The 17,346-nt window shown below is 39.7% G+C and overlaps 1 protein-coding gene across 1 annotated transcript in view; it reads left to right on the top strand.

Annotated features, from left to right (window-relative positions):
* PUDP (pseudouridine 5'-phosphatase) overlaps positions 1-13,812 on the top strand; it is a 79,032-nt gene extending 65,220 nt beyond the window's left edge. Inside the window, exon 4 of the mRNA XM_061627072.1 lies at positions 11,286-13,812. Within this exon, the coding sequence (XP_061483056.1) occupies positions 11,286-11,462 (177 nt within the window). The 3' untranslated portion in view covers positions 11,463-13,812. The remainder of the gene's footprint in view (positions 1-11,285) is intronic.
* Positions 13,813-17,346: the final 3,534 nt, after the last annotated feature.

The raw sequence follows: 17,346 nt of genomic DNA, 5'->3' as shown, positions 1-17,346 counted from the left end.
AAACAAAACAGAAGGAACCATCAACATTAATAACAAATAACATTATTTATATCTCCGCTAGTCTTCCACAGTGTTAAGCGGACATAAAGCACTCATTCCAATAAAAGGAACTGAGAGACGGGGGACCAAGGTTCAATGAAACATTTTATTTATAATGCTTTGATTTGGATTCCTGCATTGAGCAGGGGTTGGACTTGATGGCCTTATAGGCCCCTTCCAACTCTACGATTCTATGTTTCTATGCTAAGATAAAACATTCCATAATCCATTTTTTTTCGATTTTTCCATTTTTTCAGGAAAAAAAAGAAGCTTCAGAAAAAAACACCGTGCTTTTCCAAATTTTTCCGTTTTTTTTCTGGGCCTTCACATCTCTAACCAAGATAGAGCTTTTTGGCCAAAACTCAAAGCGCTATATGTGGTGCAAACCTAACACTGCCCATGCCTCAAGATACACCATCTCTACAGTGTAGTATGGTGGTGGCAGCATCGTGCTGTGGGGATGCTTCTCACCAGGAGGGACTGGGCATCTTATTAAAATCAAAGGAAGAATGGATGGAGCAAAATACAGGGAAATACTGCAAGAGAACCTGCTTCAGTCCACTAAAAAAACTGAAGATTGGGAGGAAGTTCCATTTTCAGCAGGACAATGATCCCAAGCACAAGGTCAAAGCAACAATGGAGTGATTCAAGTTACAGTCTTTGAAAATTGTGATCCACAAGCGACATCCAACCAGCCTGAACAACCTGGAGCAGATCTACCAAGAAGAATGGACCAAAATTCCTCCAACACTGTGTGCAAAGGTGGTACATACCTACCCCAAAAGACTGTTAAAGTTGTTATTGCAGCGAAAGGTGGCTCTACCAAATATTAATGTGTGAGGGTTGAATACTTATGCAAGCAACATGTTTCAGTTTTTTTATGTTTCTTACAAACATTTCAATTGATTTTGAGTTTCAGTGTTTCAAAATGAAATATACAGTACAAAATTACAAGGTGCCATTTGTAATTTAGTAATATGAGAGCATTGGTCAGGGGTCTGATTATTTTTGCAAGGCACTGTATATTAGCAGTGCAATAGTATAGAAAGTAGTTACTACACAGACAGAAAAGACAAAGGTATATGCTCTGTACTGTATTTATGATATTTAAAATAGTATTAATAAACTATAAAGATGTTTTTTTTACTGTTTAACGACTGAGCAAATAAGCATGATGTCTATAGATTTCAGGTTGCACAATTATTGCAATAGGTTGTGTAAGAAAATCATTCTTCTCACCCATTCCATGGCTTTCCATTTACATTTCTATGTCTCTCTTAGGGTCTTTTATCAAGTGATAGAAAAACTAGATCTTAATTGTAGCATTAAAGCAGGGCTGGGTCAAATCTTGTTCTACTAGCAGTGTTCCATGCTTACACAACGAATGATGAAAGGACCTCGCTGCAGGTCACACCAACAGTGCAGTATCTCAGTAGTGGGAAAAGGAAGTACACAACTTAGAACTGTAATAATGCCTCTTGGCTTGCCTCAATAGAGATGTGTGTGGGATGTCTACAAACCACTGATTTTTGTGTAGTTGGAATGGGACGCTGTGGCACACAATGGGACAGACCAGATCTATGACTGCCTGCCAGGAGTGGAATTACCTGCTCAGCGCATCCCTAGCAGCACATCCTGCTTGGGCTTCCAAAATCTGTTCCAGGTAGCATAAGAGGTGGTGTGGCAGGAGTGGAAGGGAATCAGCAGAAATTCCTACCCTTCCCGTTTCACTGACAGAAGTCTCACTTCGAGTAAACAACCGCCTGCCAATTTGAGGTACACCATTGGGTACCACCCACTGGTGCTTAATTGTCTTGGCTCTCGGATTTGTTTGTTCCTATCTAAATTACTATTAGACCCAATTATTTTTCTTACAATAGAGAAGGCAGTCATGCTGGATTCAGGTACAGAGAAGGAAAAATTGAAACAACAGACAAATATAAGCGTATCAGAATTTTTATAGACAAAATAACAATTCCACTTTTTTGGATTTAGTATTTTAATAGATAGAGTAAAAGGGCAGTCTGTCATTTCTGTGGGTCCAGTTTGAATTCTGTTTTGTTAGTGACCTCTGCAAGACTCTCATAATTTGATTCACAATACTGCTGGGATGTTGACAATACATGTCTGTAGCAAGGAAAAACTGAAGGAAGATTGGGTGCATTTATTTGTTGCAATATTAAAGTCACCATAATTATGGGTCATTTTCCCAGCTTCTTTGGTAATTAAGTGTTTTAATTGCCTCCGGTTCCAAAGAATTAGTTAAGCTTTTCCATTATGCATATTGCATTCCACAGTCATTGTCATATTTCAAACAATAAGCTTAATGACATCATGGAAGTCAATTAGATCTTTCAAGTGAACCTTTTTATTTATACAGTATGGATTAAAGAAAAAGTTTCTGAACAACCTTAATAATGGTGTTTTGTGGAACGCAGAAGCATCTAAAGGCCAAAAATGTCAGAGCTATTCCTTTTTCTGCTTTCTGAATGCAGTGAGAAATTGAAGAGCATGGATTTATGTCTCAGACTAGCTAGATTGTTCATAAAACCCACAGACAGAGCTCTTCCAGAATTTTTACAGCAGCTGTTCAAAGCATAACAGTATTTGTTGAGTCCTTATTATTGGCAATACCAACAGTTAGTAATCTGTGACTGACACAGTATTAAGGCATTGTCACAAGCAATTCTTCTATTATTTTCAGGGGTATTGGTAGGCATTTGTAATCCAAATTAAAATCTTACATCAACTAGAATGTATATAGATTTTAAAATTAATATTTGCCAGTGGCTCATTTAAGTTTCTTCTAAAAAAGCATTCTTAGCATCAGTTGTAAAATTGTCTTTAATCTTCAGCTTCAAATAAAAACTAAGAGAATTTAGTGAACATACAAACATAACTTATAAAGGGACCAGTTAAAGAGAATTCGTATTGGCTGATTGTAAAATATTGTCTCAGTTTATTATATTTCTAAGAAGACGTCTTTTAAAATTAATTTGGTTAAATAATTGTTCGCTGATATATTGATCAACATGATAAAGTGAATAAAATTATGCATGGCATGGAGAAAGTAGATATAGAAAAGTTTTTCTCCCTCATAAGACTAGAACTTGTGGACATTCAATGAAGCTGAATGTTGGAATATTCAGGACAGACAAACGAAAGTACTTCTTCACGTAGCACATAGTTAAACTATAGAATTTGCTCCCACAGGAAGCAGTGATGTCCATCAATTTGGATGACTTTAAAAGAGAATTAGACAATTCTGGAGGAAAAGGCTATCAGTGGCTACTAGCCATGATGGCTGTGCTCTACCTGCATAGATGAAGGCAGTATGCTTCTGAATAGCAGTTGCTGCTAACCACAGGAGGCAAGAGTGGTCTTTGCACACAGGTCCTCCTTGTGGGTTTCTGATGGGCAACTGGTTGGCCACTGTGAGAACAGGATAATGGACTAGATGGGCCATTGGCCTTATGCAGCAGGCTTTTTATGTTCTTATGAGGCCTCTCCCTATGTGGATGAGGAACCATATGCACAAATGAGTGTGGTGTGTGCAATTACTTGATGATAACAGGTGACATTTGTATCTATTTAAATGCATACTACTGAAACTTTATAATTAAGGAATTTGTCAGTATGGGCCTTTCCTGCATTTCTCATCTTACAGTGTATGAGCAATTGGAGTGCTTGTCTGAGAGATATAAGTTTTGGAAGGGAACAGGAAATTGCTGGGGAAGAGGAGATGTTCTGTTCCGGGTTCTCAAGAGCAAGTGATGTGAAAGAACTTCCTGAAGGAACTTTTGCCAGCTGAGACTAACAGCTGGAACACTGACAGCAACCTTCCCCAACCTGGTTCTTTCCAGATGTTTTGGACTACAACTCCCATAATCCCTGATTATTGGCCATACTGACTGGGGCTGGTGGTAGTTGGAACCAAAAAACATCTGGAGGGTACCAAGTTGGGGAAAGCTGACATAGGGACTTGAGGGAAAGAATTCACCAAGTTTGAGCCCACTTGACGACTGTGTGTAAAGGGGGTTGGACATCAAATGAAGCAGCAGCAAATTACAGGAATACTTCTCCATTCTTATCCCTCAGACTTCATATCTTCATTTATGCCTCTCTCTTTCCCCCATGATTTCCTACTTTGTTTTCCACAGGTTTTCTAGATCTAGGTCTAAAACCCTGTTTGGGCAATATGGCAGACATATCTTTGAGGGTCATTACTGGGACAGGAGTTTCTGCACAGTTTAAGTGAGACTCTGTCATCTTATGGCTTGAGGCATCATTGGTAATTCCACCAACTGGAGGATAAAGAATTACCTCCAATGAAATTCTGTATAACTTTCTGTGCACTATCTGTAAAATTTGGTTCTGATGTCTGTATGGTTCTAAATACCTTTGTGCTTCTGTGAATAGCTATCTCCTTGGAGTGTTTGGTAACTGAGAACCATGCCCTTGTATCTCAGACAAATTGAAGACAGTGTGCTTGGATTTGAATTGTCAGCCACATCTGGAGACAAGTCAGTATGGAGTCATCCTGAAATTTTGCATGGAATTCATCAATTTGGATTCACAAAATTACCAGTTAATTCTGAATTCTGTGATTGAATTTTTCACTATTCTTACCAGAAATATCCCCTCAATTGTAAAATCAAGCATGTTTATGTGTGTGCTTTTGCTCTAATTTGGATTGGTGTTCCCAGTTATTTAAACTTATTCTACCCCTAGTATGAAACTCTGGAAATTCCAGTACTGGATGGTAAAAGCAAACCTTTCTTTCTTAAAACATGTCTGCATCACCTTAAGCTTAAAAGTCAGATTCTCACTGGATAGTCTCTGATATTCATTCACTTCAGATGAATTTAATTTTGTCCAGTGCTGGTCCTGGCTTATTATGATCTATAAATGAACAGATTGCTACATCCCTACAGCAGCATGCACAGTCACAGGAGCTATGTTACAGATTCTCCTATGAGGCAGTGTTCATGAAAATGGAAGACTTCTTGTGCTATGGCTATGCAGAGGCATGAGAAATCTTTTAATGGCAGGTAGAATGATTGTTGCTTTAAAGGCATCCTATTAGCCTCTGATCAATGTCATCCAGAAGTGTGGCTTGCCTGTTGGAGAGAATGCATGCCCAGAATACCTCTGGATTCTAATCAGTGTCCCAAATGCCCTCTTCCTTTTTCCCCAAGAATTTCGTACATGGATAATTAGTCACAATGGGGACAATTTACAGACTGCAAGGAAACATTTTATTATTATTATTCACAAAGGAGTCAATTTAAAGTCTATAAGGAAAATGTTGTGTTTCTTAATTCTGATACAGGACTGAAATATGTTCATGTATCAATTTATTATTATTATTTTGCATCCTTAAGGGTACTGCAGACTGTGTCACATTAGGCTGCAGAAAGGAAAAGGCAAATATAGTTATCAAGAACAAATGTACAGATACAAGCAAACATCTTACAAAACCACTGAATGAACAAGCTTGAATACTGGGTGTTGGTTCAATTACACATTTATTAAGGCATATTGGTGTGTCAGGGAATATTATGAAGGATTTAGAAACGTTCCAGTTTAAATAAAATGAAGCTAAGTACTGATTAATATATTACACTTTCCTCTATTGTCATATTTAATCCCTAACATAATTAATTTGTTCTATAACCAGAGCAATGCTGGGGGGGGGATGAAATCTCACAGTTCCTCAGATCCCTTGTGAGCAAGGATGTCCATCAATCTATCATCTCATTTGTAATATACCTTACTGCTAGGAGCTCAGAGTGGTGCACTTGGAGTTACCCCATCTTCTCACAAAAACTCTGTACAGTAGGTAAGGCTGTACAGGGATGCTGACTATGAATGTGCAAAGTCCTCATGGCTCACCTCAGTTTTGGTGCCCTTTGCTTGCATGTGCTTAAACTATGGTTGAGAAACTGATCCCAGCAGGGGTTGCATTTGTTGCAGATTGAAATGGCACCAAATGTGAGCCCTGCTGCTAAGGAATAATTGGGAGCACGCAAGGGTGCTTCCGATTGTTTCTTGGCAGTTGCTGCTTTACCTGTTCCGCAGGTAGGTGTGGCCAAAAAACAGTTGCATCGGCCAAACCAGCTTGCCTGGTGGGCCTAATTTCATCTAGGGCCAAAGGCTCTCACCTTTGCTTCAACCCTTGAATTTTTGCAAGTGTTCACAAAAAGATGGCAAAAAAGTGAATGGCATGGAGATTGTTCTCTTCCCAACAGACGGAGAGATCCTACATGTATCTAGCTGAATGCACATAGATTTCCCTTTCAGATTTCCCACTCATCACACACAGCTTGGGGGTGTAGCCGACAGGAACAGTAGGGGTAGGTCCTACATAGCCCCCTCCCCCAAATTCCTTGAATACATGGAGAAATAACTTAGGACGAGGGCTTCTGATACACATCGAACAAATGTTCCATAAGACTGTTGACCAAATGCTGTTGTTTTGTTTCTATATATTTTTTCAGAAAATCAGGAAAGAAAAATACATACTGAAATTTTGTCTCATTGAAATGAAGGTTTGTCTTTTAATACAGCAGTGTGGTTCTTTGGATTGCAGTGTGCAAGAGTATCTAAAACTGTTATATTAAAAAGCCATATGTGTGTAGCTTATTTGCCTCCTTTTCCCTTTATAAATGCAGAGTTAGCATTTAAATTGTTTTATTCAGACCTTTTCTTTCTATAGTCCTAATGCAACATTTGAGACAAACTGGCAACCAAGAGATGTTATTGTTGTATGGAGATATAAAACTCTTATATTTATAACCTAACTGGAGGGGAATAACAGAGTATACCAAGAAGTGATATTTTAGTAAAAAAAAATGAGCTCATTTAATTTTCAAATTACAGGTCTGATGTGTATTTATTGCTTAATAAAGAATTTATTCCTTAATAAAGAATAAGAATGGCTTAAATAAAATGCTTGTTTCTAAAATTTGTCTCAGGTTGAGAACTAAGCAATATATAAGCAAAAATATTTTGGCTGTAAAGTGCTTGATTTGTAATGACAATAATAATGCCAGTACTAGCCAATGCGCTGCGATAACATTATGTGAAATAGCTTGTGTTCATTTTACTAGTGAAAATGTTTTATTGATGGAATCTATCATAATTGTCCATGAACACCACTGGGTGTGGAGGTTGGAGTCTCAGTCATGAGTATAGTTGGAGCAGAAATGGGCACATAGGAGCTGGAACATTATTGAGCTCTGAAAGGAGATGTTAACACAACAAAGGTTATGAGGAATATGGGTGACTTCATATAGTCACTGCCTCTACCTGGGCTTCTGCTGGGAGGAAGGGTGGGATATAAATCAAATAATAAATAGATAATACCTGGTTCTCTTTTGAGTAGTGCCTGCAGCTGGATAATGGTTTGCAATTGTACCTTTTCCCTCCTCCTGAGTAGATCTTTCCTCCCAAGTAGAGCCTTTCTTCTAAGTAGACCCAAAAGTCTGGCAGCCAGACAGGCGCTCCTCCTGTGATAGACATTGTCTTGAATGATCAAGGTTTCAAAATAAGCTTGAAGGCTAGGTGAGTTTTGCAAATAGCTTGGTGGACCCAAGACAGATCCTTGTTCTAGTCACTAGTGGATGGCCTTGGACGAGTGTGTTGAAATTACCTATATTAGTAAGATCTTTGAGGTTTAATCAACTGAAACTCACCAGTCTATATATCTAAAGCCAACACAATAACTCTGTGTCCAAGCCTATTTACTAGCACTATGGGACTGTGATTGTGCTCAACATCCTGTAGGGATTCTCTCAGTTACTTAGACAAGTAAAAGCCACTTCTCTTTCATCTACGTGAGTTTAAAACCTTAATTGCATACATTTCTCCCATTAGCTAGTTCTCAGTCCTCTCTTTTATTAGCCAAGGATCCAAGACAAATCCTTATTCTTGGTGGACGGCTTTGGGCAATTCTGATAAGCTTTGAAATTAGGGAAACGGCTTACAAGATTCAAGGAGTTTCATGGCAGATCCAAGAGAGGGCTTCAAAGATACATTTCCAGTTGGATCAGGGCTTACCATAGAGCAGGGATGGGCAACCTTTGGCCTCTGGGCCAGTGATGCCCTACAAGGGGTCCTGTTTAGCTCTCTGGGCCTTTTTGTCCCAAACTAGGCCCATCCACCCACTAGGAGACATCACCAATGACCTTAGCTGATAGGCAGTAGTACACGCTTTAATCCTGCATTCACTGTGTGATCTTGTTTCCAGCATGTAACCAGATTGCACAGCCAAGGCAGCAGGATTTAATCCCCACTCACCAGGTGAGTGAAGATTAATGCCCTGTGAAAAAGCATCCTTTGAAGCAGCTGCTTTTGCAGAGGCTTTAAGACAGTTCCTGCCATCCCATTTTGTTCAAACAAAGGAGAGTGCATGCTGTCTTAAAGCCTTTGTGAAAGCATTTCCCCTTCTCCATTAAGTCCCCAACATTGGGGGCAAAGGGAGAGAGGGAGACTTCGACTTTGCGAGTCTCCTCCCTTTCTCCTTGAAGTCTGTGATATTGGGAACTTAAGGGGGGGAGACTTGGAAAAAGCCTTTCTTGCTGTACCTTCATGTGGTGTGGGAAGGGAGAGAGGGAAGTCAGCGGGGGCCCCAAACTCCTGCTGTGGCCGTGCAAAGCACCAGGGGAAAATCCATCTGATTTTTTTCCCCAAAAGCAGCAAGCACTGGCTTCCTTCTTTTCTTTCCGATGGAGATGGCATGGGGAGGGGTCAAATGATAGAAAGAAGCTTTATTTCTCTTTGTCATCCCCTGACGCTGCTGGCAGATGGGAGAGCAGGAAGCCAGTGCTCAAGTGCTGCTGCTGCTGTGCAAAGCTTCTTTCTCACATAGCAGTGGGCGCTTGGGAGCTCCGCAAGGGATTTTGACAGATGGACAGAGCTTCCTGTCATTCATATGATGTCCTGATGATGCCACGTGATTGACAGATGGGTGGCCATGCAGGGCCGGATTATCTATTAGGCTTAGTAGGCTGAAGCCTAGGGGCCCGGAGCTCTTGGGGGCCCATGCATAAGCTAAAAAAAATTATAATATAGATTTTTCATTATGTACAAAAAGAAAATGTTTGCACTTTGCAATTGCATTCATAATGTTCTAAAAAGATGGCCTAATGCACACCGGCCAAATAAAAACGGTCCATTAAACATTTTATTTTCTATAACTTTACTGCGCCTGTGCTGATATTTAGTATTGATCGCTGTTTTTAATCTTCATGGTTTGTGGCATGCATACTGTATGTATAGGCAGGGCCAGTTTTAAAGGGTGGCCAGGTGGGGCACTGGCCCGAGGGCCCCTGCAGCTACAGAGGGCCCTCCGCTCTCCTCTGCGATCCGTGGAAGCAGGACAGGAGCCGCGGATCACGGAACAAGAATTTCCGAACAGCCCGCCATCCCCCTGGTTCACTTACCTTTTTCTCCGCTGTTTTTTGTGGTTTGCCATCAATCAAGATGGTGGCCGAGGTTTCCCTAAGGGGCTGAAGCCTCTGCCGCCATCTTGGTTGATGGCACACATGCATGCTACACACTCATTGCTGCCATCAACCAAGATGGCGACAGAGGCTTCAGCCCCTGTGGAACTCCCTCCCTAATTATTTCTACCTTGCACCCTCTATAATGAGTTTCCGCCGGGCCGTGAAGACCTGGCTCTTCAGGCAGGCCTTTGGGGAGGATTAGATTTTATTATTATTATTGGTGTAGATTTTAATGTTTACTGGATTGCTATGTTATTAGATGTGTAGATAGAATTTATTATTATTATTGGCTCAGATTTTAATGTTTATTGCACTGATATGCTAATTTGTACGTCGCCCAGAGTGGCTGGAGAACCAGCCAGATGGGCGACTAAGGAATTTAATAAATAAATATACAAATAAATAAATAGGGAAACCTCGGCTGCCATCTTGATTGATGGCAAACCTGCACGTGCAGTGCGCGCAGCAGCAAAAAAAGTAGAAAGGTAGGTGAAGCAGGGGATGGGATGGGACGGGACGGCGGGCGGCTCAGAATCAGCCTAGGGTTCCTCCTCAGCTTAATCCAGCCCTGTGGTCATGTGAGGCTGATCCTGAAAAGGATCTGGCCCGTGGGGCCAAAAAGATTCCCTACCCCTGCCATAGAGAAAGCTTTATGCTTCTCCTTGTTTGCTGCTTTGTTATTGCACTCTATGAGCCTGGTTACAGTTGCAGCCATCTTTCCTGACAAATCCTGAAACATGAAATAGCTTGAAATCAAAGGACTTTTGGAACTATGTTGTCTTTAAGGATCCTTCCAGCATAGTGCCTTGGTAGCATAGAAAGGCATCTGGATTCCCCCTCCCCCTTTTATGTTTTCTACAGTTAGAATGTTTTTCAGTTAATATTTAAATTTTATGTAGATAGTAGAATCCTTTAAAATAAATTCATTTCTATTACAGCAGGGATGGAGAACTTGTGGCCCTCCAGGTGTTGCTGTACTCCATCTCCTACTCGCAGCCAGCATTGCCAGTGGTCAGACAGGATGGGTGTTGGGAGTCCATCAACACCTCAAGGACCACAGGTTCCCTACCTCTGAATTACAGTAACAGTTTTTCTTTCAACCCACACTATAGTGCATGCATACCAGATTGACATGATACCCAGGTAGTATTCAGGTTCAGGCATTCCAGAATATCTATGGTGGCACCATACTGAAGTTCTGTACATTTTTTAACATTTTTGTTGGAATTGCAGGGTGGTAGTGGTGGAATTCAGCATGTTTCTCATACCATCAGAGCAGTCCATTGGGACAGTGTGTAACAGGTTTATAAATAAGTTGAATTGGATCAGTCATAGAAATAATAGGTGCTATTGGGATAAGGCAGTAGTGGTTCACTTAAACATGTGTCTGTATCTGCCCATTTAAATGGCTTGTGCTAACTATAGAAAAGTTCTGTAACTCTCATCTTGCATACATATACGCTAACAGTGCTCAGCAAAGCATTTCCCTGTCAAAGTCTTACTCTTTAAAATCTACACAACAGCAGCTATGTATATTCACCTCTTGACAAGAAGTCAGGACAGAAGTATAAAGTTTAAAAATGCATTCTTAAACTACTTTATAAGTAAATTATTCCCCAAAGGTTATAGAAAATGTGTAAATGACCTAGGAATCAATGCCAAATAACTATCATTTGCTGGATATACAGAGAATTAATCTTCTGATTATGGTTTTCTTTTTTTCTTTCACCTTCTCAGTGTCTTGTATTTGAAGATGCCCCAAATGGAGTTAAGGCATCATTGGTAGCTGGGATGCAAGTCGTCATGATTCCAGATGAAAACCTGAACAAAGATCTTACAAAAGAAGCAACCGTAGTACTCAAGTCAATGACTGAATTCAAGCCAGAATTGTTTGGTTTACCACCATTTGATTGAGAATGGTTTAGTTTTTTTTTAACATTTTAATTTAGCCACATTGTTTTCAGGCAAGAATAGACTTTCGTAGGCTATTATAAACTTGTGTTCAAATCTTATGATTAAACTTTATTGGATATTTCAAATACAGAGTTGGAAAGCTCATACATCTCAGCCTTGTTTTGGAAGGAGCCCCCTGTACTGCCAGACTACTTGCCCCTTGTAGCCACTTTAGAAGAGGACTCGTAATGGCCTAATACTAAGCACCAGGAGTTGATTTTCGTTGGGACTACAGTATGTAGCGAAGGGAAGTTTTAATCCTTCCCTTTGCAGACGTGATCTCAAAGAAACTCATCCCTCCCAGACAGCAATTATTCTTAGGAAAAAAGCTCTCATGGGTGCCAAATATTGGGGTTGAGGCTGGGAAGAGAAAGAGTTAAACCTTACCACATGCTGTGATCCTAAAGAAAATCACCACCATGCTCAGTATTAAATTTTAGAAATGGAGTTGATGCTGCACACTATGTATTTATGTCAACATTTTGTTGGGCCCTGATGAAGTTAGGAATTGGCTCAGCAGCTAATTCTGTCTAGTTTAGGCTGAGCAGCTAATTCCATCCATCTGACTGGCACTCAGTCATAGGTCTGTTCCATCCTATTGCAGCCCATTCAGTCTCATTCTGTCCAATTATACACATTCTTTGCACTTTTCACATGAAATTCATGCTTCTCTGTGCTTTTCATTTGTAAAATATGCATTTTGTGCATATCCGTTATGTAGAAAATGTAAATTTACTCATAAAATGCATTGCAAAATCTGAAGAAGTATATAATCTGACTGGGAGTTGTGCTCCAATCCACAAGCAAGTTCAGGAGTGCGAGATTGGGTTGGTCCACTGCAACAAACAGACCAAATTAGTTCCTCCCCCATTGCTAAATTCAGTACAAGGGGTTTCTTCCAGAGAGAAGATAATTAAATCCATGGTTTCGCATACAAATTTCTTTTGCATGCCTAAATTGGCCTTGAATTATGTCTGTTGGTTTTGCCTTGCTTGAAATTATCATAACATTCTGGCTTTATCTTGAATGGGAGATATTATAGGGCAGAAGTTCTCAAAGATTCTATTGCAAAATCCTTGTTCACCTTGGTCAACACAAACCAAATAGATTGTAAGGCTGCAGGCAGGACCCTGTTAATTTTAATGTTTGTGCAGTGCTTTTATGCACTTCCAAAGGAATTGATTTAGTAGTATAATTATAATCTCTCTGTACAGGCAGTTGCTACTAGCTCAACAAAATATTTCTCTCATCATTGTCTTTACTTATGCACAGACTGACCATGTTCCTTTGCTGATCGACACTTTTCTGTTTGTATTTTCATTGTGTGTTTGCCCTTTTGTCTTTCCTTTAATTGCCAATAGTAGAGAAAACATATCTTGCTAACTTCAGGGAATCCCCTTGGAACTATGCCAAGTGCAAAAGCAATTCTACTTCCTCTCCTCCTCATTTACCTTCTTGCTTGATTAACCCTGGCTGATGACTTCATGACTGTCTTCATTGTTCAGATTCAATTTGCTGAATAATGTTTCCACTGCTAATGTGAATGGTACCATCATCACATCCCTACAACATACCTAGTGATAGTATCAGCAATGTTACTTATGAAAAACAGAATTGTGTATACTTAGCACTAGTCCATATTCAAATTCTGTACCAGAAAAAAAAATCTGATATGAATAAATTGTGTTAATTGAAGGTATTTGCATATTTTGCTTTTGTTTTCAGCAATTCCATTTCTGTTATTCTAGAGAGAATTAACAGGAAACTATGTAAAGTGGTGAGGGCCACCTGCTGAATATCCTGCTCTGGATTCTTTGTCACTTGTGTTTATGTGAACCCCTAATGCGTGTAACCGACTAGAGACTCAGATGTACCCCCAGAATGGAACACAACTGCCCACAATAACCCAAGAAGGCTGTTCAATGAAATAATCAATCAATCAATGAAATAAAGTTAAGACTATGCCCATGTGGAGCTGATGAGATTGAGACCAATGAACATGTGCTTTTTTCATTGTTCCTTTTATTATGAATTAAGACAGCAAATGCTTGTGCCCATTTGAAAGTCAATACCTGATAGATCAGAAAGATTTTATGTAGATTACTTGCTAGGGGACTTTTCTCCTCTTGCAGTTGCCAAATACACAACTGCTGCAATTCATTGGAGAAAGTTATGTGTGACATGACAGTCCATTATGTGTTCCTTTTAAAGAAATATTTTAAACATTTTGTTGTTATTTTATGTGTCTCTTTTAAAGAAATATTTTAAACATTTTGTTATTTTATGTGTAGCTGGTCTTTGACTGTGATAATAAAGATTTGATTTGATTTGAAAGTCAATGAAATAAAGTCTGTTTTATTGAAAGAAGAAATGGAAAATATAACATTTCATTTACAGTATACAAGCGGCATTCTAAGATGACACGCTAGAGCTGTGAAAGCGCAGAGATAGCTTCTGTCCTGACTTCTTGTCAAGAGGTGAATATACATAGCTGCTGTTGTGTAGATTTTAAAGAGCAAGACTTTGACAAGGAAATGCTTTGCTGGGCACTGTTAGTGCATTCACATAGGCAAAAAACCCTTGCGGTTTAAGAATGTACCTATAGCCCACAGCTATTTCTAAAAAGCAGGGAAATTGGGCAGCTATAGTGAATGCTCCAAAGAATTACCAAATTCTTCCAAGTTACACAGGAAGTGGATTGGACTGTGAAACACCAACCCAAATGGTGTTTGCATTTTGACCAATTTGTAGGGTAGTACAATATCTCAGAGAGGAGTTCAGGTCTCCTGCTCCCCTGATGCATTCACTATAGCTGCCCAATTTCCCTGCTTTTTAAAGTTTGATAGAAATAGCTGTGGGCTATAGGTACATAATGATTTTATTTTTTAAAAAATGTTCTGCAATGACCAACTGGTTTTAACAATAAGCAATGATAAACCACCTCTGAATACCATTTACCATGAAAACCCTATTCATAGGATCACCATAAGTCAGAATCGACTTGAAGGCAGTCCATATATATATTATATGGAATGTATGTATTTTACATTTCCAGTATGTGTGTATGAGGTGTCTGTCCAATATCCCTGTGAGGTAGGGTTCCCAACTGGAAACCAAGGCAGCTCACAACAAGAAATAAACCCCTTTAAAATCCAATAAAAACATGTATAAACAGTTGCAAAACAGCTTAAAATAGCATGATTGTGAATTTTGGGTTGGGTGAGTAAAGTTTCTTATCACTTGAAGTTGCAGTTCTGTGCATGCTTCCCTATTTAAATAAGCCCCATAAAATACATTGGGACTTGCTTCTGAGTAATCAAACATAGGATTGCACTATAAATATCTTTACAGGTTGTGTAAATAATAAACATCTTTGACAGCCATGCTTATATAAATATTTCTTCATACTACGTCCTGATAAGTATCTGATTTCACACTATGATTGTACATTATTATTTCCTCTAAATTTTAAGTATGCCCTTCTTCCTTGCAGTGGTCATGGTTGCCCTCTGTTGTTTTCATCCTGAGGGGCAGATTAGGCTGAGAGATGTTGAGTAGCCCTTGGTCACAAAGTAAACTTCATAGCTTATTTCCATTAAAAAAAATAAGTAAAACGATTTACATGTAGGCAAAGTTTATTAAGTATATCCATACAATACATTTAAAGTGCATCCAACTTGCATTTAAAGTGCATGACTTCCGCTATAGAATCCTGGGAAGTGTAATTTCTCCCCACCTTTAACAAACTACAGTTCCTAAAATTCTATGGTGGATAAATGCATGGTGTGGATCTGCCCTAGGTATGCTGTGCATTCATTAGTGAATTGAAAAGAATTTTAAAATATATTTTTAAATGGAAAGGGCTGTAGCTCAGTGGTAGGGCATATGCTTTGCATGCAAAGGTCCAAATCTCTGGAAAAGACTATTGCCTGGAATCCTGGAAAGCCAATGCTAGTCTATGTCATCAGTACTGAGCTAGATGGTACCAAATGGCCTAAGCTGAGACAAAGTAGATTCCTTTATTCCTAAAAGTGGAAAGAGAGCCAAGGACCACAGTGACTCCAAATTTTATTTATGTATTTTATTTACAACATTTATATACCACTTCATTGTAAAAAAAAAACAACCTCAAAGTAGTTTACAGAAGGAATTAAAACAATGGAATTACTGGCAAAACGGGTATTTAAAAACATTCAAAATCATAAAACCAACAATGAGTTAAAAACAGATAAAAAACATAATAGCTTCTATATACCTGGGTAGGCTTGCCTAAACCAAAATGTTTTTAGCAGGTGCCGAAAAGAGTACAAAGAAGGTGTCTGCCTAATGTCAATAGGCAGGGAGTTCCAAAGCATAGGTACTGCCACACTAAAGGACTGATTAAGAGCAGAACAAGTACTGTATGGCACTCATAACATGGAAAGCACACCTTGAACTTGGCCTGGTAGCAAATTGGCAACCAGTGAAGATTTCAGAGCAGAGGTATTATGTGCTCATGTCAGCAATTGTGCCACAGCATTCTGCACTAACTGTAGCTCCCAGGTCAGGTTGTATTGCATGGGGATTTCTGTGACCTTGGCTGACTGGCTGCCAGGATTTTTTTAGCTTTGCTTTTTAGTTAGAAATCCTGACTGGTTGTGGGATGCTGAGTGTTTTGCCTTACTCATAGGAATCTTGTTGTGGTTGGTATGGTATTGCATTTAGGAAATCATCACTGTCTTTTGTTTTTGTATTTGCATGTCATTCACCTTCAACCTCACTCCCTTACATCCATAGAAGCAACAAGAGTGGTTCCATGCACTCAGCTCAACCTCCACTGATGATGCACCTTGTTGGTCTCATGATGTTTTGTTTCTTGCCCAATAGTGGTAAAAGAGAATTCACTTATTGGGAACTGTGAAGGTAGCCCAAACCATGTGCTTTTTCTCTCTGTCAATTATTACTCACTGAAATTGGGTTGGCTGTCAAAGTGAGTTTATAGAAGCCCACAGGGTAGGCAGAAAAGGGTAGAGAATCTCCTTACTCTTACTCATTTCTCAGACCTCTTTCTGAAGTAAAAGGTCAAATCTGTAAAGAAGTTTGGAGAGCCACATTAAAAGATAAAGGCAGGGCATTCCAAGCAGGGGTTTGCCAACCCTGCTTGGATATGGATGTCTTTGCAGAGGATCCCTAGACAAGCCTTACCAACAGCGGAAGCCTAACCATATCTGCTCAGAAGTAAGTCCTATTGGGTTCTATGGGGCTTAATCCCTTGGAAGTGTGTTTAGAATTACAGCCTTCAGGGACATCCATCTTTATTCCTGCGTGCTCCCATCTAACATCTCTACAACACTAGGCTCCCTTCTTCCTACAATGGCCTTCTGGTGACTGGACTGGCCTGAGGGCGCTTAAACCCTTCTTGCCAGAAGCAAGTAGCCTAAATTAAATGTCCCCTTCCCAGGCTCCCTAAGCAGGTGAGAAGGAATGATCCTGTCACTTCAGCTGGACCTGGGAGCACCATCTTTTAGCTAAGATTTCTATCTTAATTTCCAGTCAGAGAATTTTTTTTGTTTGAGTGGTATGCTCCAAGCAACTGTGGTTGATGCTTAATGTATCATCCTTAATGACATCACTAGGGCCCACCCCCATGACATCACTAGGGCTCACCCCTGAAATCTCAGGGTTTTGGATGCTTCTGACCTGGCAACCCTAGTAGAGAAGCCTAATCCTATTAAAGCCTACATGGTCAAAACCTGGCCTGTGACTCCAGATGGCAACACACGGCAGGTTCAAGGTGCTAATTCCCAAAGCCCTAAACAACTTGAGCCCAAAGTATCTTAAGGACTGCCTGGTTTCTTATGCTTGA

Source organism: Rhineura floridana, chromosome 5 (genome assembly GCF_030035675.1).
Source record: "Rhineura floridana isolate rRhiFlo1 chromosome 5, rRhiFlo1.hap2, whole genome shotgun sequence".
NCBI lineage: Eukaryota > Metazoa > Chordata > Lepidosauria > Squamata > Rhineuridae > Rhineura > Rhineura floridana.
Note: the sequence above shows the minus strand (reverse complement) of the source record. Positions and strands in the feature narration are given on the sequence as shown.